The 23528-nt window shown below is 35.2% G+C and overlaps 3 protein-coding genes across 6 annotated transcripts; 2 read left to right on the top strand and 1 right to left on the bottom strand.

Annotated features, from left to right (window-relative positions):
- The first annotated feature begins 2059 nt into the window (after positions 1 to 2059).
- Positions 2060 to 5290, top strand: LOC109855358 (probable E3 ubiquitin-protein ligase RNF144A). Its single transcript, XM_020429533.1, has 4 exons — positions 2060 to 4041; positions 4153 to 4315; positions 4450 to 4775; positions 4883 to 5290. The coding sequence occupies exons 1-4, from the start codon at positions 3367 to 3369 to the stop codon at positions 5117 to 5119; spliced, it is 1401 nt and encodes a 466-aa protein (XP_020285122.1). The 5' UTR covers positions 2060 to 3366; the 3' UTR covers positions 5120 to 5290.
- A 3154-nt stretch (positions 5291 to 8444) lies between these two features.
- On the bottom strand, positions 8445 to 17540 carry LOC109855311 (activating transcription factor of chaperone-like). 2 transcript variants are annotated; one of them, XM_020429429.1, is made up of 3 exons: positions 17394 to 17540; positions 16001 to 16306; positions 8445 to 9985 (listed from the first exon to the last, which is right to left on the bottom strand). In XM_020429429.1, the coding sequence occupies exons 2-3, from the start codon at positions 16209 to 16211 to the stop codon at positions 9024 to 9026; spliced, it is 1173 nt and encodes a 390-aa protein (XP_020285018.1). In that variant the 5' UTR covers positions 16212 to 16306; positions 17394 to 17540; the 3' UTR covers positions 8445 to 9023. The 2 variants fall into 2 exon arrangements, with proteins under 2 accessions (XP_020285018.1, XP_020285020.1); XM_020429431.1 differs by lacking the exons at positions 16001 to 16306; positions 17394 to 17540 and adding an exon at positions 12561 to 13649.
- Positions 17541 to 19338: 1798 nt separating this feature from the next.
- LOC109855330 (protein-glutamate O-methyltransferase-like) lies at positions 19339 to 21835 on the top strand. Of its 3 annotated transcripts, none has more exons than XM_020429478.1 (7): positions 19339 to 19561; positions 19756 to 19927; positions 20013 to 20113; positions 20232 to 20479; positions 20581 to 20757; positions 20831 to 21293; positions 21370 to 21835. In XM_020429478.1, the coding sequence occupies exons 3-7, from the start codon at positions 20111 to 20113 to the stop codon at positions 21700 to 21702; spliced, it is 1224 nt and encodes a 407-aa protein (XP_020285067.1). In that variant the 5' UTR covers positions 19339 to 19561; positions 19756 to 19927; positions 20013 to 20110; the 3' UTR covers positions 21703 to 21835. The 3 variants fall into 3 exon arrangements, with proteins under 3 accessions (XP_020285067.1, XP_020285066.1, XP_020285065.1); XM_020429477.1 differs by having other exon boundaries at positions 20013 to 20118; XM_020429476.1 differs by lacking the exon at positions 19339 to 19561 and having other exon boundaries at positions 19574 to 19927; positions 20013 to 20118.
- The last annotated feature ends 1693 nt before the right edge of the window (positions 21836 to 23528 follow it).

Here is a 23528-nt window from a genome sequence, read left to right as displayed (position 1 = left end):
AATTATAATAGAATTAATTTATATATAATTCAATTTTTGTATAGAGTATATTTGCAGAGAAAAAGAGATCTTACATCAATTGATCAAGATCTTATGTAAATTATATTAATCTATAATAAATGAAAAAGAAAGTTTGCGGCACAGATCTGGTCACTTTTTGCCTTTTTAAATATCGATGACGGAGTGTATAAGAATTTAATTTATTTAGATGTAAACTGTGTGAGAAAAGTTCATATGATTTTTCGCCTCTGACGTCAAAATTCAAACGTGACTGAGACGCGAATAATCGGGAGCCTTAATAAATAGGTACTAAATAAATTTAATTACTAATTTAATCTATTTGCTTGTATATGTAATGTTATAACGCTATTATTCAGCTTGATATTCTGATCTGATATAATAAGGACTGTAAGTGAATATATCATGCTGAATAGTTTATAATATATTTGCTCAATTTATGTATATACGTATATATATTTATAACATTATATTATAGAAAAATATTTATGACATGTGTATGTATAGTTATGTAAACCACTTGTAAATATTATTTTGTATAATGTGTATAAAGATCACCGTAACAGTTATGTTATGTTTACATTTATAAGTATATTTATAAGTATATATGACTGTATAATAAATTGATTAAAATAATCAATTATATACTTGTACACTATGTGATAAAATAAACATAGTAAAATTGATCTGTTCTTTGTTCCGCATTTATGTGAACAATAAACTTTTTATGTATACAATCTTATGATGATAAAAACCGATATGATAATTCTTTATATGTCGTCACGATCTGTATGTAGACGTCTTTCTCTTGTACATTGTGAATTTGCAATCCCCAATCCCGAGAGTGGATCTCAAAAAATTAAAATCTGTGTATTTTACAAGCTCCTAAATCCAGAAATGTCCGATGAAGAACATTTCATCACTAAGCGACAGAGTCGGCAGATTTTATTCTAAGAGTTGAAAGTCATATAAAAGTTTTGTATTTTTTAAATCTACATGTGTGTAAACACAATATTTGCATATAATTGCAATTATTCCCTTTCTCGTTATTGAAGAATATTTAGACAAAAATACTTATAGGGGTGGCTGCACGCGCAAAAAATTGAGATCAAAAATTCAAACTATACGTTTTTAGAACTCGTAAATAGTTTGTAGTTCTGGCGCAAGTTGTATCTTGCGTTTTGGCTCGCATCTGCCCTGTTTGTACGCTGTTTCTGTTCTGAAATAGTTTTCATTCGATTCGAACATGATTGAGAGAGAAGGGATGGGTAACTTTCACCTTCCACATGTCACAATATACGAAGCCTTTGTACATACATACAAATGTGTTTTACATATTAGTTAAACAAATTTCAATTCCGGACGCGAATTTCCTCAGAAACGCGGTCTAGGACGTAGCAGCAATATCTTTAAACACTTGATTAAAAAAAAAAAAAACTGCAATTGCGCATACCAGAATAACGATTAATGCTTGACATAATTACGGTTTTTAACAAAACATCACTTCGCAGTTGCTTTCGACTATGACCGGTCATAGTTGAATCTAATTTTTAAGATCTTTTTAAGTTTGCCTTCACAAGTGGTTTGCCGTAGTGATAAGACACACACGCTTGTTAAAGCCAACGACACGTGAAAAAACATTCAGCAGAAAGCAAATTGGCCAATCACAGGCGAACCGTGTAAAGAACGTATGGGACACTTTCTTCTAAGCTTGCCTGTGATTTGTCAATTCGCTTATTGAAAGTTTTTTCCTACGTCTTCCCGGTCTTAATCTCTCTCTATTGCAACATGAAAATTATCCAACTACAGCAGTTCGTGATTACATATCAAAGATAGTTGCAAAAATTCGCGATTTTTACGTTTAAAGTTTCTTCATTCGCGATTTGTAACGGATTTAATGCCGAGATCACAGATTTTTGCGCAACGCACAAGAGAGAGAGAGAGAAAGAAAGAGAAACAAAGTGCAGGAAGTGCAGTCTCACACATCAAGTTGTTTTCAATGGGACGTTACTGATTTTTAGAAATTGCACTTTCACAGGGTATTCCGCAAGTCTTATGCTCGTTCCTTCTCTCTCTCTCTCTTTCTCTCGTTGTAGTCCTGCTTTTATTCAGCCTAATGAGCATTAAGTGAAGAGTTTATACACAACCCGTGGTGCGATACTTCACAAAACAAAAACAAAATATTTTTACCAATCGCAGAAACGCTGTGGCTGCGCTAAATCGCGACGACTTACGTCAACCACGATGCACATCAACCAATGTCGGCTCCTTGTCTCGCACACTCAGCGAGACGGAACGCGAATGAGGAAGCGGGGGCGGAAGTAGCTCGCAGGGTCGGATGATTTATGAACGTCTGCCGTGCTGCGGTGGCCTGCGTATATATGTGGCGCGCGCGAGCGCGTGTGTGTGCGTGTTTATGATGTAAAATCTGTACATGTGTGTACGTGTGTGTGTATACATCACGATACAACGGTGTGACACGATGGCGAAGGTGAAAATATTGTTGGCGAGAATCGCTACGCGCTGACATACAACAAGCGACACGACAGAGCGGGGCGCATTTTGTAGTTACCGTGGATGAATATACACAGTGAAAGCGACAGACGACAAATAGTGTGGCGATCATTAGCAGCGTTTATTAGTGAAAAGAGGGAGAAGTTGCATCGTGGCGCGCGCACAACAACGACGACGACAACGACGACGAAGACGACGAAAACGACGACGACGACGACGACGATGACGACGACGACGACGACGACGACGACGACGTTTGTTGAACGTGTCCCGATGCCCTGTCGCTGCAAATGATGCGACAGTATGATCATTTTTGTTGACAAGTCGTCGAGTTCCACGATCAGGTGCGCCTGGTATTCACTTATCGTATCCTCATCCGCGCGTTTACTCACGCTGCTCTCGTCATCGCACCGTTTATTCTGCGCTCTTTACGCAATACGATAAATTCACACGGTCTTGCGATTTTCGAGATTGTTCGAGAGAAAGAGAAAGAGAGAGAGAGAGAGAGAAAGAGAGAAGTCGATCAGCTGTTCTATAAGTGTTTTCCTACACATTCCTGCGCGATATCGAACAGAGTGGAGATGTTCATTTCCCGCTAAACGCTACGTCAACGCGCTAAGTGCAAGTGCGAAAAAATCACACGCGGAATAAATAAGAAAAAAAATGTACGATTGAATTGGGTTTTTAAAAGCTTTGACACGCACATAGGGAACATGTGCAGGAGGTAACGTCGATTGCGAGGATTATGACGAACAGCGTAAAGATACATCGACGTGCGTGCGACTGCGAGATACACCGTGTGAGTTCGTTATGTACATATGATTATCCAGGTTCATGCGTTCCCTTACTGTTAGCGGTGAACAGACAACGACGGGCGCGGAAGGGAGCTCTCCGTCGGAGGAAGAGCGGCGAACGCAGTCCCCGTCGTCTGTGACCGGCAGCGACGTCCAGGGAATGCCTAGTCTACACTCGCTCGTCTTAAGACGAGCCCCGCTAATGGACATGGGAACCGCGACCAGTTCCATGAATTCGGCTGGCAATCCTTCTGCTAAAGCCGGTCCGAAAAAAATCGACAAGGCGAAGCTTAATGGCCTTAGGTTGCCCTTGATACGTAAAGAATCCAGCGTGGTAAATCTCTCATTGACAGAGAGAACCGTACCAAGCAAAGAAGCGGACTCGCCCCTTCTACGACCGGAGAGTAGTGTGAGTTTGGAGGCGCGTGGTGGTAGTTGGATGAGTCTGGGTCCTGGTGCGTTACGAAAGTGTGAGACCGCTGTAGGATTGAGCACCTCAGCTCTTGAAGGAAGACCCATCAATCGCAGCAGAGTTTGCTCCCGCTGTTCCAGTTTGTTGTCTCTAGCATCGAGCTCACGTTACAGCTTGGCTGCTGGTAATTTTGTTCCTGCTAGTTCACAACAAACACGGATATTTTGTAAATTGTGTCTTGTCGATACTTCTCTCTCCAAAACATTCAAGATTGAGGGATGTGGTTGTTCCTATTGCAAAGATGTAAGTCAACATTTTCCTGGGAGCTTATAGTTGTATTTAAGGAAACATACATTTTTTCTATCGTACATAAAGAAATACTTTATAGTGTTTTTTTTTTTCAATCATTTTTAGTGCATGCGTGCCTATGTAGAATTTGAAATTGAGGAAGGTGCATATGAAATTAGTTGTCCTGATGCTCAGTGTGATCACGGCGCTATATTGTCATTGACCGAGATATCAAGCCTTGTTAGTCCAGAACTTATGGAGAAGCATTGTAAATTTCGTTTGAATACAGGTAAGTATCTTTGACTCTATCATTTGAATTGAGACAGTATATGATCTGTAATATAGATTTTCGCCTAAGATATTTGATAAAAAAAGCAATTTATATTCTTGTATTTTGATACAGTTAATATGCTTTGTATGCAGATGTAGCAATGGATAAGAGACGCACATGGTGTCCAAGAGCGGGTTGTGAAACAATATGTTCAATAAACAGCAGCAGTGGAAGTGGCACCCCTTTGGGTCCTGTTCATTGTCCCAATTGTTCTATAGATTTCTGTTCAATATGTCGTGAGCCTTGGCATAATGGACCTTGTTCAGATCGTCCGACTTCAGGGTTAATTTTCAGTAGCGATCACATTAAATTTTGTCCCATGTGTTCTGTGCCGATAGAGAAGGACGAAGGTTGTGCTCAAATGATGTGCAAGAGATGTAAACATGTATTTTGCTGGTATTGCTTAGCATCCTTAGATGTGAGTACTTGAAGCAGTAAAACTAGTTGATTAACATTTCAAATTTCAAAGATTTCTATAATTGTGATTGGTCAGCACATACCAATGTTAAATTGATGATGTTGTAGGACGACTTTCTATTGCGACATTACGACAAGGGACCATGTAAGAATAAATTAGGCCATTCACGTGCATCAGTGATATGGCATCGAACGCAAGTTATTGGAATCTTTGCTGGTTTTGGCCTACTTCTACTTGTCGCATCACCCTTGCTATTATTAGCGGCACCTTGCATCGTGTGCTGTAAATGTCGCGTTTGCGGTTCGTCTAGACTCGAACAGGAGGAAAGCGATGCGGCAACATAAAACCTTCCAAACGATTTTCTCGCTTTATTATTTCTGTCAACTAAAATAAACACTTTTCCAAGACTTCTTTCTATATGGGAGTCTCAAATATTGGCAACTTATATAGATATACATTGCATTTTTGTGTTGTTAAGTTTATGTTTTATTTTTTTAATACGTTAATAAAGCATATGAAAGAATATATATATGTACGTATGTATAACACATGTACGTATATATATTTCTTCTCAGTCAAGCATATTGTGATTATCTATATATTTTATTTAGAACAGAGTAATGTCATATAATTATTTTTTTCATATAATTATAAAAAAATAATTGTTTTCTTGATATATATATATATATATATATATATATATATATATATGTATGTATGTATGTATGTATACACTTATTTTTGTATGTATAGTCACTTAATATAATTTTTTAATGATTAAGTTTATAAAAGAAATTTCTCTGAGACACAAATGGTAATGATTATGATTCTCTCAAGAGTAAGAGTTTAATTATCTAAAAATACTCAATGATTTTTTGTAAATGCATTCCAGAAATTTAGATATATGTTATATATCTAAATATTATATACATTGCACACGTTAAATTTATTATACTGCGTGCTAACCAAGTGTGTCTCATTAAATTTGTATATTAGTTTTTTTTTTTTTTATTTTTTTACTTATCGTGAGTTTATTCTTGTTCTCTTTTAAAGTTACAATAATGATATCTGATTATTTGATTTTTTGATTTATGTAATATATACAATAAAATAAATTACTTATATAAATTTATGTATATCTTAAAACAGTGTATATCTATATGTGTGTATGTGTGTGTGTGTATCTGCGTCAAACTATTGTGCTCAGCTTTACATTTTTATTGAAAAAAAAAAAAAAGATCTTAATCGTGAAGTATTAGATTGTACAATATTCTTGTTACTTTAATTTATAGGTGCTTTCTTATTTACTTTAGTAATTTAATCTCGTATGTATATTACATGTACATTAATTTAGAGCAAGTAAAATATAGTAAGTAAAAAGAGAGTAACTATTATATAAAAATTATCTTGCACGATTATATGCATTTTATCATTGAAAATGTAAAAGTCTTGTTGTTGTTATTATGTATTTAACACGTTTGTTACATCAATCAATGTTTGAGCTGTGCAGTTAACGTTTGACATTAAGAATCTATAAATCAATATGTGCCATGTGATTGCGAGAGGCTCTGTGAAGTAGCACTCTTGAGATCTCGAAATCCACAGTGAAGCGAATTTGCACCAAAACGTGTTAACTACACATTCACAATAATCACCTTATTATGCGTAATAAATGACTTAGATTGTGAGATATTACGAATAATACAAATAATCAATTTTGGACAATAGCTACATATGGTATTTCTCCGAAAAAACACAGATTCTTATTACAGATATAATACTAAATGTAAAAAAGTATCAAGCAAATAAGAAAAAAAAAATTAATTATTCATGTGATTAAATACGTATGTGGTATTTTGTACATATAATATTAGCCGCTTAAGAGAAAAAGACGGAAAGAATTATACTTGAATGTTCGATGTATTTCTTGCATGTAATGCAGTACGGACAATTTCGGCAGACAGTGTTATGTTACACGATATATGTATGTATATATATAAGTTATACTGCATACGCCGATTTTGCTCTTTTACGTCCAAAACTTGTTAAAAACTATCTCATTTGTTGTATTACTAATATTATATGTAAATATAAATATGGAGACACATATACACGCGTGTGTATGTATAATTATGCATTTGAGTGGATGTGCACTCGTGTGTCAAAAAATAAAAAATTAAGCGATGAAAGAGAGTGTTGTGCATCATGTTTATATTTCACTTACACACTTTTGCCGGATTTCTCAAAAGTAAATTATTTATATAATTGTTCGTGGTACATCAAGTGAAAAATAATGAACGCCCACGTAAAACACAATTTCAATTTAGGCTCTTGCGCAAATATACGTTAAATATTTATGAACTGTATATATATCTACAATCGTCTCGAGTAGAGAAAGAAATTGCTCAAGGTCTACCAATCAATATCGATGACGTCAAAACCGAGAAATGTAGCATAAATTATTTCTGTAGTTCGCGTCTAGAGTGCAAGATTTTAACTGAAAAAAAGGATAGAATTTTGTGTTTACGTTGAATATTAAATAATTTTATATTTGAGAGAGATAAAAAGACGCGCTATTTTTAAACATTGGTTCAAAGTATAATGTGTATTGCACATGTACATATTTTTTTGTACCAATGGAAAGATACCTCAGAGTCATAAGAGTAGAGTATATGTTAAAACTGTCCCGTTAATTCAACAAACTTACTTGACTAGCAGAAAGTTCAGAAGAGAGGGGATTTACCAAACTTTTACTTTTTCTTGCTACTACGATAATCGTATAGAAACATTGAGAACAACTTAATCAAGACATCTTTTTTCAGATATTTCAACGAAGTTCATAGATTTTTGTACGAAACATACGAGATGTACACACAAAAGTAATGTTGTATATGCATAAAAACCTTTTCTATGTATAGCGACATTTAAAAAGAAAAAACTTTGCACCAACAGTGCTATATAAATTTTTTATACGCGCTATATATTTTTTTATATGTGCTATATATTTTATTTTTCATATTTAAAAGTTGAACTAGTTTTGTCTACTTATTTTTGGGAAGAAAGAAAACATTCAGGAAAGTACAAAATACGGACTACGGACACAAATAAATAAATAAACTATCTCTCCGATAAAATTTGATTGTAACTTGTTTATTAAGATTAGAGAGTGATATATGCATCGAATTCTCATTTCGATATGTGTAATAATCAGTAAAATAGGATCAATTGTAGGAAAGTATCGACCGATAATGATACACTACGTACATAAAACGCTACGTAGCATGTGATTATTAGATTTACTTTTTCACATGGTTTTTAATGCATATATAATTATACATACATATATAATTATAGAACAAAAATTCATTTGATTATCTTACGACGCTAAGAAAAGTTTACTTATAAATTCTTGAGTTATTATTAAGAGAGATAATAAATTCTCGCATTTCTAAATATAGATGCCGATTTACTAAAAATTATCTAAATCATTAGGCACTTTTTGATAACTTTATTGAAATTTTTATTTGGTCAACAATCGATAAAAATTAACGTTTCAGACTGTTTTACTATATTAAACAATGTTTCGCGGTTATATAGCAATTTATTTCTAATTCTAGATGGACAAAGGATTATCGGCTTGCACAAATGCAATTTTAATAAGAAAATAAATCTCGTTGGTTTACTGTAAACCAGTACCAGTTTATTTTGTTTACTACATAAATTTTTTCCATACGAAAATATTATGCAAGAAAGGATAAAAATTAATCGGAATGAAAAGATTCGCACCTGAGAGAGATATGTTAGATAACTGGTGGAATTTCGCACGACCAGCATAGCCTTTGCTCGGTAGGAGATCTTGGGAAACTTGCGTGCTCAACAATTTACACGCGTTATCTAACACATCACGCTCGCTGATGTTGACAAAACTAGATTAGATTAGGAGATGGTATACATTCTACTATAAGAACAATAAGTCTGTAGTGTTCCTAAAAAGCTGCGAGAGCAGATAAAGGGTAAGTATGTGTGTACATGTACATATATATATAAAATAAAAATTAATAACATTTAAGTAATTGTTAAGAAATAAGAAAAATATATAGATATACATTTTAGTACAATTGTTGTAAAATAGTTAGTGTTTAAAAAAAAACAAACATTTGAGATTTTACATAAATTTTAATGTAAAATCGAAGAAGTAGTATACACTAGAAGAAGAATGATGATAGTTTCTGATCCAGACGAATGGATTTACTTAAGAAGACCTTTGGCCTTCAACAGATCTCTCATCAACCCTTTTAGATATCCGATTTCGCGCTGAAGATCTTTCACTTGGGTTTTTAGTTTTTCATTATGATCCGCAAGCTCGCGTTCTTCTCCTTGTATCTCTTTGATCTCTTGCTTCTTCTTTTGTCTGTAACGCGTAGCCGCGTTTTTATTTTGTTCCTTCTTACGTACTTTCTTGTCCTCGAGAGATGACCGGGAATACGGTTTGTGGCGATGCTTTGAAGAATCGTAAACCGATTGTTTCAAACTTTTTCTCTCGGACTCGAGACTCCAATCGGGATCGTCGGTGGAATCCTCGGTTGAGATACAACTGCTGCCGGAGCTAACACATGGGCTCGAGGGTGACGGCAAGTCTTTAGCATGCGTGCGAACGTATTCATCCACCACTGCCAAATCGTTCACAACATCCCCACCGAACGGACTCAGCGATATGTTTTCGGTGTTCCATTCGCGCGGCGCGTCATTCGCATACAACGACTCTTCCGTCGTCGGAACGATCATGTTATAAATCGGTTCAGTTTGAGTGTTGGTAAATAACGGCTGCACAGGCTGTAGTGTGACCAGCAATTGCGTATCAACATTAATTGCTTTATGCGGCGGTGATTGAGGAGGAGTGAGCGTCGACGAGCTGATCGGTGGAACGATCTGATGGCAAGCCTCGACATCTCCCAAAACAGTTTCGAATTCTTGCAAGAGGATCTGGGTGTCATCCTGCTGCTGCTGTTGCGGTTGATGTTGCTGTTGTTGCGGTTCATGATGTTGCTGCTGTTGTTGCGGTTGATGTTGCAGTTGTTGTTGTTGCCCCTTTACAACAGGTGGATAAATTATCAACTGTTGCGGAGCTTTAACTGGGCTGCTCTCCGAAACTGGAAGTTGCTCAAATATGGGCAAGTCAATTTTTTCTTCCAGCCAATCCGAGAAGGGTTCTGCAAGCAAAATTAACGGGAATAAATTTGATTAGAGCGCGGCAGGCAATTGTTCGCGCGCGAGACCGCCTGCGTATAAAATATTATTGCGCAATTTCTTGTGTGGGGTGGCGGTATACAACGCGGCTAACCGCGGCGCCATAGATCGAAATACACTCGTCGTTGTCCTATTTCTAATTGACATCGCGTATCGCGGTTCGCGCGTTTCAAACACGCGCAGATAGTTTCTCGCGATCACGCACATCGTTTGGTTTGTTGAACAAATCACATTGGCGATATTATGAACTTCCTGGTGCGCGCATCATTATTGTTATAGATAACGCAAGACGCAATTTGCATGTCTTTTAGAAACGACGGGCATTTGAGTGATAAATATGCTACACGTCGGGAAAATGATCGATCTTCGTATTTTCCGTAATATTAGTCTTTGTGTTTACCTCATATATATTCTAAAGATTACATTATCCATCTCTTTTATGTATCATCATCATGTCGCGAAGAAACGGATCTATACGGGGTTTTCCGTTTCTTCCTTCCTTATTAACAAGACGTTATCAGGAAGAGGAAAATCCATTTTTTTTTTATATCGAACAAACCCAACGATATCTTTGCATATATATATATATATATATAAATCAAAGAACTTGATATCGTTATATAATAGTAAAACAAACAATTCCGATCAATCTTAAGGATTACTAATAGTTAACAGTACTTTATTGTAAAACTGCTGCATCAACAATGAATAGGTGTGGCACGATATTGAGATATATACGCTTACGTATATACGCGATTTTCATGGACGTTACTGATTTAACTAGGAAAACAAGTTCCTCATTTGCAATCTTCTCAACTTGTAATGAGATCGACTACTGCAGAGAGTGATTTGCTATTTAGTATGCAAAAAACAATGTGTGAAAAAAAAAAAAAAAAGATTTTTCATTATTAACCACCGCCGTGTAATCGGCCTTGCAGGATTCAATAAATATTTCAAAACTATATATTCTTTCTGCCCTCCCGTAGCAATATCATATCCAAAGATAATAGCTAATCTATCTATCTATCTATCTCACTCTCTCTCTCTCTTTATCTCCGAATCGCGAATGTTCTTTTCACACATAATTTTATAATTTTCCCATTCTTTAAAAGAGTCGTGACCTATTTTCTTACGAAACTTTGATCTGCGTCTATTGGTTGTTATCTTCATTTAAATACAGAAGAGGGCAGAAGGTTAGATAAGAACTCATCTGTATTCGGAAGTCATGTGTGTATTAGCAACAAAGAACATCTGAAAAGAGATTTGCTAAAATGATGCCAAATTGGACCACCACTGATGGATGTTGGATTCACAGCTATATTACCAATTCGATAAAAAATGCGTATCTACTTAAAGTTGCATCTTTATGCGGTATTTTTTTTTTTAAGCGGCGTGTGCCAATCGCGCAAACGTCAAGCGACATTATTGTTCTTCTTGTTTTTTACTGCGTGATTTTATGCATATTTTCCATTAAAAAAAAAAAAAAAGATATTGTCCAAATATGTATACCGCGTTTGAAATACACACGTACGTGAACGCAGTTATAAATATTAATTAACGATGTATCTCTTCTGCACGATCTTGTCATGCTTTGTGAAATACAGTTTTTTTTTTTTTATAAAGTAACTTTTTTTATAAAGTAATTGATAAGTAATCAACTTCTAATAACATGTTGAGACGCAGAACAAATGAAAAATGTGATCGATGCGTAGTGGATTATTTAATAAATCGCACGCGAAAAACAAAATGATCTCGTGTAGAAATAATTATAGATGACAGAGGAGACATATGCTTAAAAGTTACTTGTTAAAATATACACGTATGCATGACTGTCACTGTTGACGTATTATCAAGCGTGCGATTCGACGCTTATTATCTTTCATTAAAACTGGTTGGACTGACGTTTTCATCCGTTATCGAACACTAATGAGACTGTCTCGGTGTGCGAAAATGTTTCGACGGTTGATTGAACGATGTCAATGTACATTTGAGTTGACAACAAATTTAAAGTAACATTTTCTTGAAAGAAATTTTTAAACTTAAAAAAAAACAAAAAAAAAAAAAACAAAAACAAGAAAAACAAGAATTTCTATCCGTTTGACAAGTAAACAATCTGAGAAAATACGTATGTGAGAGAGAGAGATTAAGATATTCCACACAAACTTTCTCTGCTCATTAAAAAAACAAGATTTGGAAGTCGAATAGTAGTAAACAACACATAAATGCCGCTCAACGAGAACTAACAGAAGTGTCCTTTTAAATACTTAGCAATTTGTGGTTTTTGTTTTCTACATATATTCTTGTGTAAGAAGGTATATGCATATGCGTGCGTATACGCTTAGCACCAACGTAACAATCTCATAAAATTGATATTGCAATAAATATTTCTTGCCGGTATTTATACAATGTAACCGGATAACAGTTGTGTATCTCTCCCTCTTTCTTCTCCTCCGTGTGGGGGTGAAAAAATTTTCTCACTTATGAGAGCGAGACGATATCGGGAGTGGCGAAAAAAAGAGGGGGTAAAAGGAAACCTACCGCTGTAACATAGAGTAGCCATGGTCTATCGCGGCTCGATGTTTTCCTCCTTTTTTAGTGTGGCGGGAGGAGGGAGGATCGAGTCGGATTGTATTAAACGTAGCTGTTTGGGAGAGGTCGATGATTCCAATGTGATCGTTCCCTCGATAGCGCCGATGTAGCGTGTCGCAAATTTGCCACGAGGACGAAGAAGAATGAGAAGAGGGAGAAGAGAAATAAAAGAGAGAGAATAATAGCGCGATCCTCCTCCCACGTGCAACCACAACAGATTCGACTGGTAGTCAGCGTCTTTTGACGAGCTTTTGGGAGTTGACGATGATCTCTCGATTCCACGTGTATCGGTATGCGAACTGCATGCTATTATATAACATTAGCACACTCCACCATCGAGATGCCGGATTGTCACGGGTTGACTGTAGAGATGCCAGTCTTGTAAAGATTACCGACGTCGCGTCTCCGTTTTCGTCAGGGCGCCTCAACTGCCCATGCAAAGATCGTTTCACCCGTCCCGCCGAAATCGGTCGATCCTGCGAACTCCGCAGATGTTTATCGATAAATCGCGTCGCGTTTTCTCCGGACGTTAAAAAACGTCGGAGATCGAAAACTAGCGTCGAATTCTATTGTCTCTTACGTCGCCGAGATGGTTTTTACGATGATCGCCGTGTAAGAGATGCCGAATCTTGAATTCTTCTCTCAGCAACACCGTCGCGCGGTCGTTATCAACACAAACACGTGTTTTCTCGCTGGGCTTCCGAATATATATGCTAACGGGGTTACGCGGAAAAAAACCATCTATCGCAAACGCGCGTCTCGTTTCGCTCCAAAGAGAGTGCGCGCGTAAGAAAGGTACGTGTTCTTTCTTGTGACACGGACTCGTCCGATTTGTTTGATAAAAAAAAAACCTTGCGAGATAACAGCAGGAGACAACCGAAAGCGGAAAAAAAATACGTGTGAAAAATCGACGGACTTCGGAAACGAGACAGTACTCGAAATTAACGCGAGGTAAACGGGAGGACGCGGTCACGCCGTAGCCAAGACACACTGACAGGAGACGAAGAGACGACGGTTGCGAAGCCTGTACATAGACAACGGACAATTAGATACTGATGTAGCACGACAGCTCGGCAAACGGCGATCGCACAAATCGTGCTTTTTGCTGGTCTGCATACTGCTAACCACTCCTGCTTATCTTTGGACTTTCCCCTCTGCCGCCCCTACTCCCGTCTTCTCCAATCTCTCGCCGCGCTGACACCGTCGTCACCCCCCTATCGGCCTCCAAGTTAAACCCATTTGCGTAGAGGTTAACCAGTTTGTCCCACTCTCTTTTTGCAGAAAAAAAAAAAAAGGAGAGGAGCGACCAGAAGTGAGAAAGAGAGAGAGAGAGAGAGAGAGAGAGAAAGAGTGAGAAAGGGAAACAGAGAAACGCGCGTATGCGAGCAGCGGCAACGAGCGAGAATGAAAGCGATACACGGGAGATACCAAATCGCAGCGCGAGAACGAAAATACCAGTTTTCACATTTTTTTTTTTTTTGCGCAGTATAGATAAAAATGTGAAAAGTAGGCGATTCTTACAATGCGCATTCACGCGCGTCCAGCCCTTTACCAATAGACTTGTTTCTTGCTCTCGATTGTATATTTATGCGCGCGCGTGCTAAGATTGCAAAGTATCTCACGGCTAGCCATAAGGCAACTTACAGTTCATCTCGCTCTTTTATAAAAACAATTTTATACAATTGTATCGCCGATTTATATAACGCGCGACATTTATATATATATCGCGTCCCGTTATTAATTTATAATTTACAGTTTTATCGCCGACTTAATTAAAAGCACCATGGGGATCGAGTTTTTCTGATTTTTAGATGTAATAAACTTGTGAATAAAAAAATTGTCTGTGTAATTATTAACATAAGGCTCAATGTAATTTAATTCAGATCAGACGTTTTTTTTTTGCAGCAATTCTATGTAACACGTATCACAATTTATCTCACGTACATAGATTGTATAGATATTTCGCTTTACCGGTTTAAAAATACAATCGTAAATGATAAACATATTGTAGAATCTGTCTTTCTCTCACTTCCACATTCAAGCTGATATTGAAATTATCAGATAAATGATGCATTGTTTGTTTGTTTGTTTGTTATATTTAACATAAAAGTCGATAAACTTTTGTTTCCCGTTAATTATTTTTAGCAAATCAATACTCGTTAATTGTGCGAAGTGTATTTTTCGCAACTCGAGAAATATTCTTATCAATGTTTGTACGCGTGATACCGAGAATAAAAAAAAAAAAAAAATAATAAATACATTTTTGTCAAAGATACGAGTCGTTAATAATGTTTCAAACAATATCGAATAACACATTTTAATAAAAAAAATCTTTCAGAGTGTGTTCAATATACATCTAACAACATGGATTTGTATATTTTCATTTTTTGTATATTAAAATTTTATTAAATTATTGAGATTTATTGAGATCAAGCAAGTTTGTTTTATTACATATATGTATTTGTTTAGTATATTCACTTAAAAAAGTATGTAAAGATATTTAAAATTGTATGGCAGAGCAAAGTATTAATGTTCTTAAAAAATTTTTGCGAAAAACCAGAGACTTTTGTAATAGTTTTGTTGGTTTTACCACCGTGAGGCAAAAACTAACGTAAAAAACATTTGCAATTTGAAACTGCTTCTATTTCAATGTGTGATAAGCGAAGAGTATAGATAGAAGCGAATTAATAGCTGCAAATTAACAAATGTCGACGAGATAGAAAAATTTAATAAATACAGCAATATATATCAATATTTAATATGGTTAATTACTTTTAAGTAATTTAAGTAGCAGAAAGTTACTGTTTCAGTTTCATTATATTCCAACTTGTTATTACTGACTTTTCCTCACATAGATAAGAACCTGAAGAGATAAGACCATGTACAAGATTTAAAAATTCTCTCATGTGTTGATTATTCTACAGACATGTTATATATGCATTTTATATAGTTGATAATATAAGAGAATTAACCGTTCTCAACTGCGTTTGCTGTGTACGGTTAAAATTACATTGTAATCTTTAGTCACGGTACAGACCAAGCTCGCTAATATGCGCAATTAACAGGTCAAAATTACGAGCCATTTTTTTTCCTTTAATCTTTACACTTCGCAAATTCAAATTTTTGAGCTCATTATTCAGAACAAAAATGTATTTTTTTCTAAACTCTGAGATTGTTTACCACCGAGATCCTACAGACGCCAACTGTATACAGTAAGCGTATTTTGTGCAACATAAGCATCTAGGTGTTACACGAGAGCAGAATTCTAAGAATTAAAACTTCATAATATAAGTGGTCTTTCTCTATTTTCTTGTTCGAGATATATTATCGAATTTGAATGCTCAAACGAATAGTATAATGTAAACCAAAAATAAAAACAAACAAATTACCTTCTTTGATCCATTCGTCCAGTTGATCCAATAGTTTCCTGGCCACTTGTGCGCGGGAAGGGTAGTCATCGTACATAACGGGCTCTGCAGCATTTTTAGGACTCTCTACAGACTTATCAAGTAAAAACCACTCGTCATCAATTTCATGAGGCGATGTCCCGGCAGGGGACACCGGCTCGTACTTCCACATCTCCTGATCCAAATGGGACATTTTCCGTATGGATCCAATCGAAGGGCACTAAAGAATGATAAAAAGAAATGTGTGTCGACGTAGCGACGTAGCTCGTGAAGAGCGCCATATTGGCTCTGAAAAATAAATAAAATTCTTTGTTAATAACATAAAATTTTTATACATATAAAAGAGGATAAATTTTGATTTACTTGTTTCAGGTTTTGTTTTTAAAGAAACTGTGTATTTTGAAAATACACTCTAAAAGAGTTTATAAAATTTTCTTGTAAAATAAGCAAAATAAATTTATCTGATTTGTTATTTAATTATCAGGAAAAAATCAAAGCCAATATACTACACACATATAATATCATTATTATATTTATTATTATTATATTACTATATTCTTCTGTGAACTGAAATGAGTCTCGCAGATTTATACAAAACTTCCAAACCAATGTAGTAGATCATTGTTTTTAAACGCTCATATCTTCTGAACTACTAGACTTAAAAAATTTTTTTTTTTATTGACGCAGAATCGTTCAAACCTTCGATTTTGAAAAAAATGAAAAAATATTGATCTTTCACAGTGAATTTTTCATTCACAAACTCAGTTTAAGTAGCAAACTGTTTTTGAAGTCTGTCTAGGAAGGTTTGTTATCATTAATGTCCAAAGCTGCTATAAATGAGTTTGGAGACATTTAAGAACTATCGTAAAAAAGTTTAAACAAGTCGACATAACTTTGTGCAATTTAAATGAACATTTGTAAACCTGAACATACAGCTTGTTGCGCAACTTTTGAATTTCGGAACCGGAAGTTCGCAGTTCGACGCTCACTTGATCAAACTTGTCTACACGAAAGACAAATTTCCTTCCGAGCGTCAAATTACAGAATTATGTACAAAATAATTTTCTGTCGCGTCATGACGCAACGCACACGACTGTTATCTGGATATACAAGATCTATTTGGCGGATTCGAAGCGAGCAATACTCGAACGCGAATTTTCACTCGACGTGTCAACATAATTGTAATCGACCGACGAAAACTTTACAATACGATGACAAAAGATACAAATTTTGTGGAGAGTCACGAAACAATACGTAACGCGATGACTCACACAAGATGGCCACGCGTACTTCTTTGTATCTCGGACGCGAGCAGGCAATGCAACGCGACGCAAATCGTTTCACACGACAAACGCGATCGAAGTGAATTACTTACTCCATGATTATTTGTTAGGACGTCGGCACACTTGCGTGTGCAAGTTCTTCGTTGAACTAAAGACTCATCTTGCTCGTATATTGAAGCACTGAGAAAATTCGGACGTCTTCTTTACAAGCTTCATGGATAAGGAATGGAATGTAGGTTGCGTTAGCCTGTCCTGCGAGTTTCGATCTGCACGGTCACGTGACCCTTCCCTCTACTTCATTGACCTACACTCCCGAACTGAGCTGCGTTCCGTTTCGCGCATTTATCCATAGTATACGTGACGTATAATATAGACAAATGCGCGAAACGGAACGCAGCTCTGCGCTACGCGCTTTTACGTATTTTTTTTCTTTATTGTTCATTTAATGCGGAAGAAGGACGAAATGACGATTTTAGTACGCGTTTTAGTATCCACGTATCTCACACACTGCATCACATGTAGATTTCATATATGTATATGTATTTACGCAATGATCGGACATTTTTTGAAAATATAATGTGTGTGTGCGCATTGTACACGCACACACACATAAATAGTCATCTTAAAACGATGACCAAGAACTAACTTGTGCGTATTAAAATTCCGAGAAACTGAATCATCGATTCGCAGATTTTGTCAGTTCGTCGCAATTGCGAAAGAAGTCGTAACACCACGATGGTTTGGATTTCACTTCAAAACTGTAGGTTCGCTGAAACTTGAGACTTGAAACCTGAAATTTGAAACGTACATATATATATATATATATATATATATATATGTATATGTTTAGACAATACATAAACTGGTTTATAGATACGGATATGTTAGAGCTCGAGAGCCATTAAAAAAAAAAAAAAAAACATTCAAACTCGAGCAATTGCAAAAGCATGTAAAAAATCATAACAGTTTGAACGGGTAAAAATCATATGTTGCTCTTTGCACACTTGTGAACATCACTTAGGGCCGGTTGTTCCACTTTCAGGTAAAACCACTATCGGGTAATCTATAGCTGCGTTCCGTTTCCACGCGTATGCGCGCACTTATCTATACTATACGTCACGTGCACTATAGATAAATGCGCGCATATGCATGAAACGGAGAACGCAGCCTGTCTAATGGTTAAAACTCTGATTTGCGTTGTTCCACGTGTCGTGGTAAAATTTATATATCTGGTAAATGATAAATTAGACAACACTCTCGGTACCGTGCAAGTCGTGTCTAACGGATAAATATGTAGAAATAAAAAACAGTGGGGAAGATGCGCTAGTCAAGTTCTTATCCTATAGATAACAAACCTGTCGAATAAGCTGAGATTTATCGGAAAGGTGGAACAACCGGCCCTTGGTGCAATGTGCGCGAATTGATGCGCATTGATACGAAACATTTCATAGCAATTGAGAATTAACAAACTAATTCCTGTTGTTTGTGCGAATGCAAAGTACACTTAAACTCCGTTCGCGACTTTACTTCTTTACGCCCGTTTTCATCATCTTCGATTAAATTAATCGATCGATTATTCCATTGGAAGTGCCGGTCGCATTAATCGTTTAGAAGAACGGACCAATCACGACTGATACTTAATCGCCGATTAAGTTAATCCAAGAGATGGTGAAAACGGGCGTTAATGACTCCAACATGTTGGAGCTCACACAACCGGAGTCTACGTTCTCTAAGCATATGTTTTTCATGTTTTTAATTTTCAGATTTCAAGCGGATCTACAATTTTAAAATTTTTGTAATTTGTTGAAATAAACGCGCGTTCTTTTGCAACACTCCGCGTATAAATAATCCATCATATTTCGCAAGCCGCGAGTTATAAAATGCCCGCGGATGTAAAAAACGAACTTATATAATTACATTAAAATGTAATATACACTTAAAATACAATATATATACGTACGTACACATTAGTTTTATATAATTAATAACGGCTAGACGAAAAAGAAAGACTGCGCGTGCGCGTTGCACGCTTAGCAATCATACGACATGTATGCGACCTTGTATGTGCCGTCTGCTCATTGTTTACGTGTGTCTTCGTTAAATTTCAGTGATAAAGATTAGAGAGTTTCAGTCTCGCAGCTACAGTGTCTGTCTCTTCCTATCTCCATACGCTTATATAACGTTTTTAAGTTCACAAATAGTAGCTAGTTTGTGAAATATAGATAGTACAAAAAAAAAAAGGAGCAAACTGCTTCGTGACGTATGTATATATATATTACTTGCATTTTTTGTTTCCTCGTTTTCCTTCTCTCCGCTGCAGAATTTCTAATCTTGATTTTCTTGCATCGTGTTGAGTGCACGGAGTGTGTGAAATATATAGAAAAAATATACATGTATACAAGAAAACATTGAAGTTTACTCTAAGAGAGATGTTCACTCTGTATGTACACACAGGTAATCTCGTCGCAATTGTCGTATTCTTGTCGTATTCTTCGCTCACATTATTTGATCTTCCGTTGTTGCCCGCTTTATCAATGAGCGCAAAGGCCAAAGAGAATGACAAAATGTCGATTTTCCAAGATATATCTACACCATTTGGTGTACCGCTGCGTGGAATATACAAACGGTAATTTCTGAATAATGCTCTGTGTTAGAATTCCCCTTAGAACAGAGGAATGTAATATAACATTTATTTTGTCGCTATGTTACAGAAGTTACGGTCATACAGTAATAAAAGACAAATTGCCAGTGATATTGACGAATATCATTGATCATCTTTGTAAAGACAAAAAATCCATTATTTCTTTACATGGTGAGGTAATCCCATAAGCAGTACTTTTGCTGCCATCCTATTTTTTTCTTTCTCTCTGTCAAAATATAAGGAACACACGTGTGTGTAATAATACATAAATATTATTATTAAATTATAGAACGCAGAAAGAGATATCAAACAGATCATAGGTTTTATAAGTCAGTTAAAAACTGAAGTAGTTACTAACAAATCTCTGAGACCTATGCGCTTAAATAACAAAGAGGTCGGTAACGATGCGGAGGAATGGAATAAGTATCTAGAATATAGGACACAAGTAGAGGGTGAAGTGCCAAAATGGTTCAGTACAATCTGGTTATATTGCGAATGCTATATGTATCGTATAGTAGCTCAAGAAGTAGGTTTGACGTAAGTTTTATTAATATTATTGTGTATTAAAGTACGATATGCATTGTGTGTGTGACACGTGAAGCAACAGATTGAAAAATATCTGTTCTCTGAAAAACTAGGAGCACATTAGCTAATTATGATGTATTTGGACCAATTAAGCAACATACCTTTTTTTCTGGCATTAATTTCATGAAGACTCTCGCTGTACACGTAAAAAGTATATGCGATAGAAGAGAACATTCAGAAGCAAAACAGGATTTTCTGAAACTGTTAAAATTAAGTTTATGGGCTAACAGGTTGGCGCTAATATTTTTTTATATATCTTTTAAATCTATGAACGAGTAATAATGTGTTAAAAAATATTTATAGATATTGTGATGGGTCTGTAAGCGCAGGAATTCCTACATCCAGCGAGTTCGATTCCAATTCGGGTTTTTCTCCGTTCGATGTAGTAGAGTCTTTGAATGAAAATATATTAGTAAACGACTGGGAGTCTGTGTGGAACATCGTAAACAACACAATAATGGAAAATGATGGTGATATTCATATAGTGCTTGACAATTCAGGATACGAACTTGTCGCCGATATGTATTTAGCAACATTTCTGAGTTGCCTCGCGCCTAAATCCAAGATAACGTTTCACGTAAAAAAATATCCATGGTACGTGAGCGATGTAACGCCTTACGATTTTACCTGGACGATTGATCAAATGCGTCGAGTGGACGTGTCGGAGGATTTATCAGAAAATACTAATTCTGAAAATAGAACGATATTGCAACACTTGGTCGCTATGTTTAATAGGCTATTGTCTTCTGGAAATTGGAGCGTCAAGGTACATTCTTGTCTACTTTTTCAGATACGTCAAAATAAAATTGAATATACAATTTACATTAATTTTCTTGAAACAGGCGGATAATTATTGGACAGGACCATATGATTTTAAAGAAATGAAAGAGAAAGAGAAAGATCTATATGCTCAATTGTCGAATGCGACATTAGTTATATTTAAAGGCGATTTAAATTATAGAAAACTTTTAGGCGATATTAATTTCGAGTACACTACAAGCTTTAAAGACGCATTGGGAGATTTTCAACCTACAAATATCTTAAGCTTGCGCACCGTGAAATCAGATGTTTGTGTTGGATTGTCACAGGGCGTAGCTGAATCATTATTCGAAAAAGACGAACATTGGATGAGAACCGGACAATATGGTCTGATTCAAGCAATTGTAATTAAATAAATAGATTTGATCATCTCTACGTACTCTTCCTTAAAAAAACGACAAACAACTAATTGATTTTAAAACATTTCCTGCAAAACGAAATATAATTGTAATAATTATAATGTTATATAAAATTAAAGAGAAAAAAAGAGTGAGAGAAAATGTGGCACAAAAAGAATATGAACAAGTGATATATGTATAAAATCTTATTTATATATATAAATGTATTGTAATATATATGTGTAAATTATATGTGTAAATTAAACTTTCGTATGAAATGTGATTATAATATATAATAAAACTTAATAACATTTTTCTCTTTTATTTCTCGTTTATTTAACTTTAATCGACGGTATATTACACGATACGTGTGCACATAAAAGTATATAGAGCGAGTTTGTAAAAGTGTATGATACTATATTTACAAATTACTTAAAGTTATAAAATTGAAGAGTGCCTTTTTGTGTGTTTCAATATGTGTGATTTGACATCAAAGAATCTGACATTTCGATGGACAAAAAACATTCACCTCATGTACTATTTCATGAACCTTGGCTTTCATGGTTTCTCGAATGGTTTAGGAACAACAATATCCCATTCTTTACCTTGTAAAAAAACCTCCTAACAAACAAATAAAACTGTTACGTTTATCTTCAGCACGTTCCATGCCGTATAAGTCGTCCGCTCCAATTTATATGCTACAACTGCGTATTTATAATAATCTTATACTGTATGAGTTTCTACCATCAAAAAAAAAACATTATAAAATATTTCATAACATTAATCGAACTGTAACTAGTCTATCGTATCGTCTAGCACATTGTTTAGACCACATTGTTTCTTTTTATGATATTTGCATTCTTGCAAAAAAAAAAAAAAAATATTTTGCGCGCGAAAGATTACCGCGGCATATAACATGACAATAGTTTTAAAGAAAACAGCTTGTATATTACTTTACATGGAGAGTATATATTTAACTATTAAATTACAATAAAATTTATTTATTTATTTTTAAATAATATTTAGTAATAGAGCGTAACTAATAATATATAAACTTGGTATTTTTCTTGTTTACTTTAAATCTGATTTGTGTACTGCCACATGTGATAATACTGTCAGTACAAATCTTTTTACATATCAGAAGACGTTGTAACAAGATAAGGTCTATATAAAGTGAACATTTATGTAAGAAATAGTGCAAAACATTTCTTACACACACGAGTGTTAATATGTAAATAATCGCTAAGAATGTGGCACTTTATTCAAGATAATGCCATGTATGTGTGTGAGTTTATGCGTGTGTAAAATTATTTTTAATAATTTAATTTATCTACATGGATAATGTGTAAAATTATTTCTAATTTATCTACATAGATAATGTAGAAAATAAATGTCACTCAGAGTTTAAAAAATAAGTTCTTTTTGTTTTGAGAAAAGAATCGAATATATATGTGTGTGTTTGTGTGTTTATTTTGTCTGTGTATGTATTTTAATATCAATATAAAATATTTAAACAAAACAACTGAAATTAATTGTGGATGCAAGTATCATATATAACAAACGGAGGCACGTTTATACATGTTATTAAAAAATTAAAGTTTAAAGAAGCATATATGTACATACTTTGTATAATATATGTTTCAATTATGGCTAAAACATAAAATCTTCCCTCCTCCTCAAGTTTTTTCAACTTTTTTCCCACTCAACATCTATTTCGAGCCATTATAGCAGTATCTTTTTGCATCTCACATTGTTGTGTTCGCGAATTAAAAAATTCGTAAACCTCAATAAACATCAGACAAAAATTATAGAATTTAGTTTTTTAATAAAAAATTTTTTTCTGT

The sequence above is a fragment of the Pseudomyrmex gracilis genome, unplaced genomic scaffold (assembly GCF_002006095.1).
Source record: "Pseudomyrmex gracilis isolate BER0280 unplaced genomic scaffold, ASM200609v1 scaffold_87, whole genome shotgun sequence".
In the NCBI taxonomy this organism is placed as follows: Eukaryota; Metazoa; Arthropoda; class Insecta; order Hymenoptera; family Formicidae; genus Pseudomyrmex; species Pseudomyrmex gracilis.
The sequence above is the reverse complement of the archived record's forward strand: the minus strand, read 5'-3'. Positions and strand labels throughout refer to the sequence as shown.

Coding starts and splice junctions, on each gene's coding strand:
- LOC109855358 (XM_020429533.1), top strand. CDS start 3,367: ATGCGTTCCCTTACTGTTAGCGGTGAACAGACAACGACGGGCGCGGAA. Junction 4,316..4,449: donor TAAATTTCGTTTGAATACAG/GTAAGTATCTTT, acceptor CTTTGTATGCAG/ATGTAGCAATGGATAAGAGA. Junction 4,776..4,882: donor ATTGCTTAGCATCCTTAGAT/GTGAGTACTTGA, acceptor ATGATGTTGTAG/GACGACTTTCTATTGCGACA.
- LOC109855311 (XM_020429429.1), bottom strand. CDS start 16,211: ATGTCCCATTTGGATCAGGAGATGTGGAAGTACGAGCCGGTGTCCCCT. Junction 9,986..16,000: donor GGACGAATGGATCAAAGAAG/GTAATTTGTTTG, acceptor TTTTGCTTGCAG/AACCCTTCTCGGATTGGCTG.
- LOC109855330 (XM_020429476.1), top strand. CDS start 19,731: ATGTTCACTCTGTATGTACACACAGGTAATCTCGTCGCAATTGTCGTA. Junction 19,928..20,012: donor CTGCGTGGAATATACAAACG/GTAATTTCTGAA, acceptor GCTATGTTACAG/AAGTTACGGTCATACAGTAA. Junction 20,480..20,580: donor GCTCAAGAAGTAGGTTTGAC/GTAAGTTTTATT, acceptor CTGAAAAACTAG/GAGCACATTAGCTAATTATG.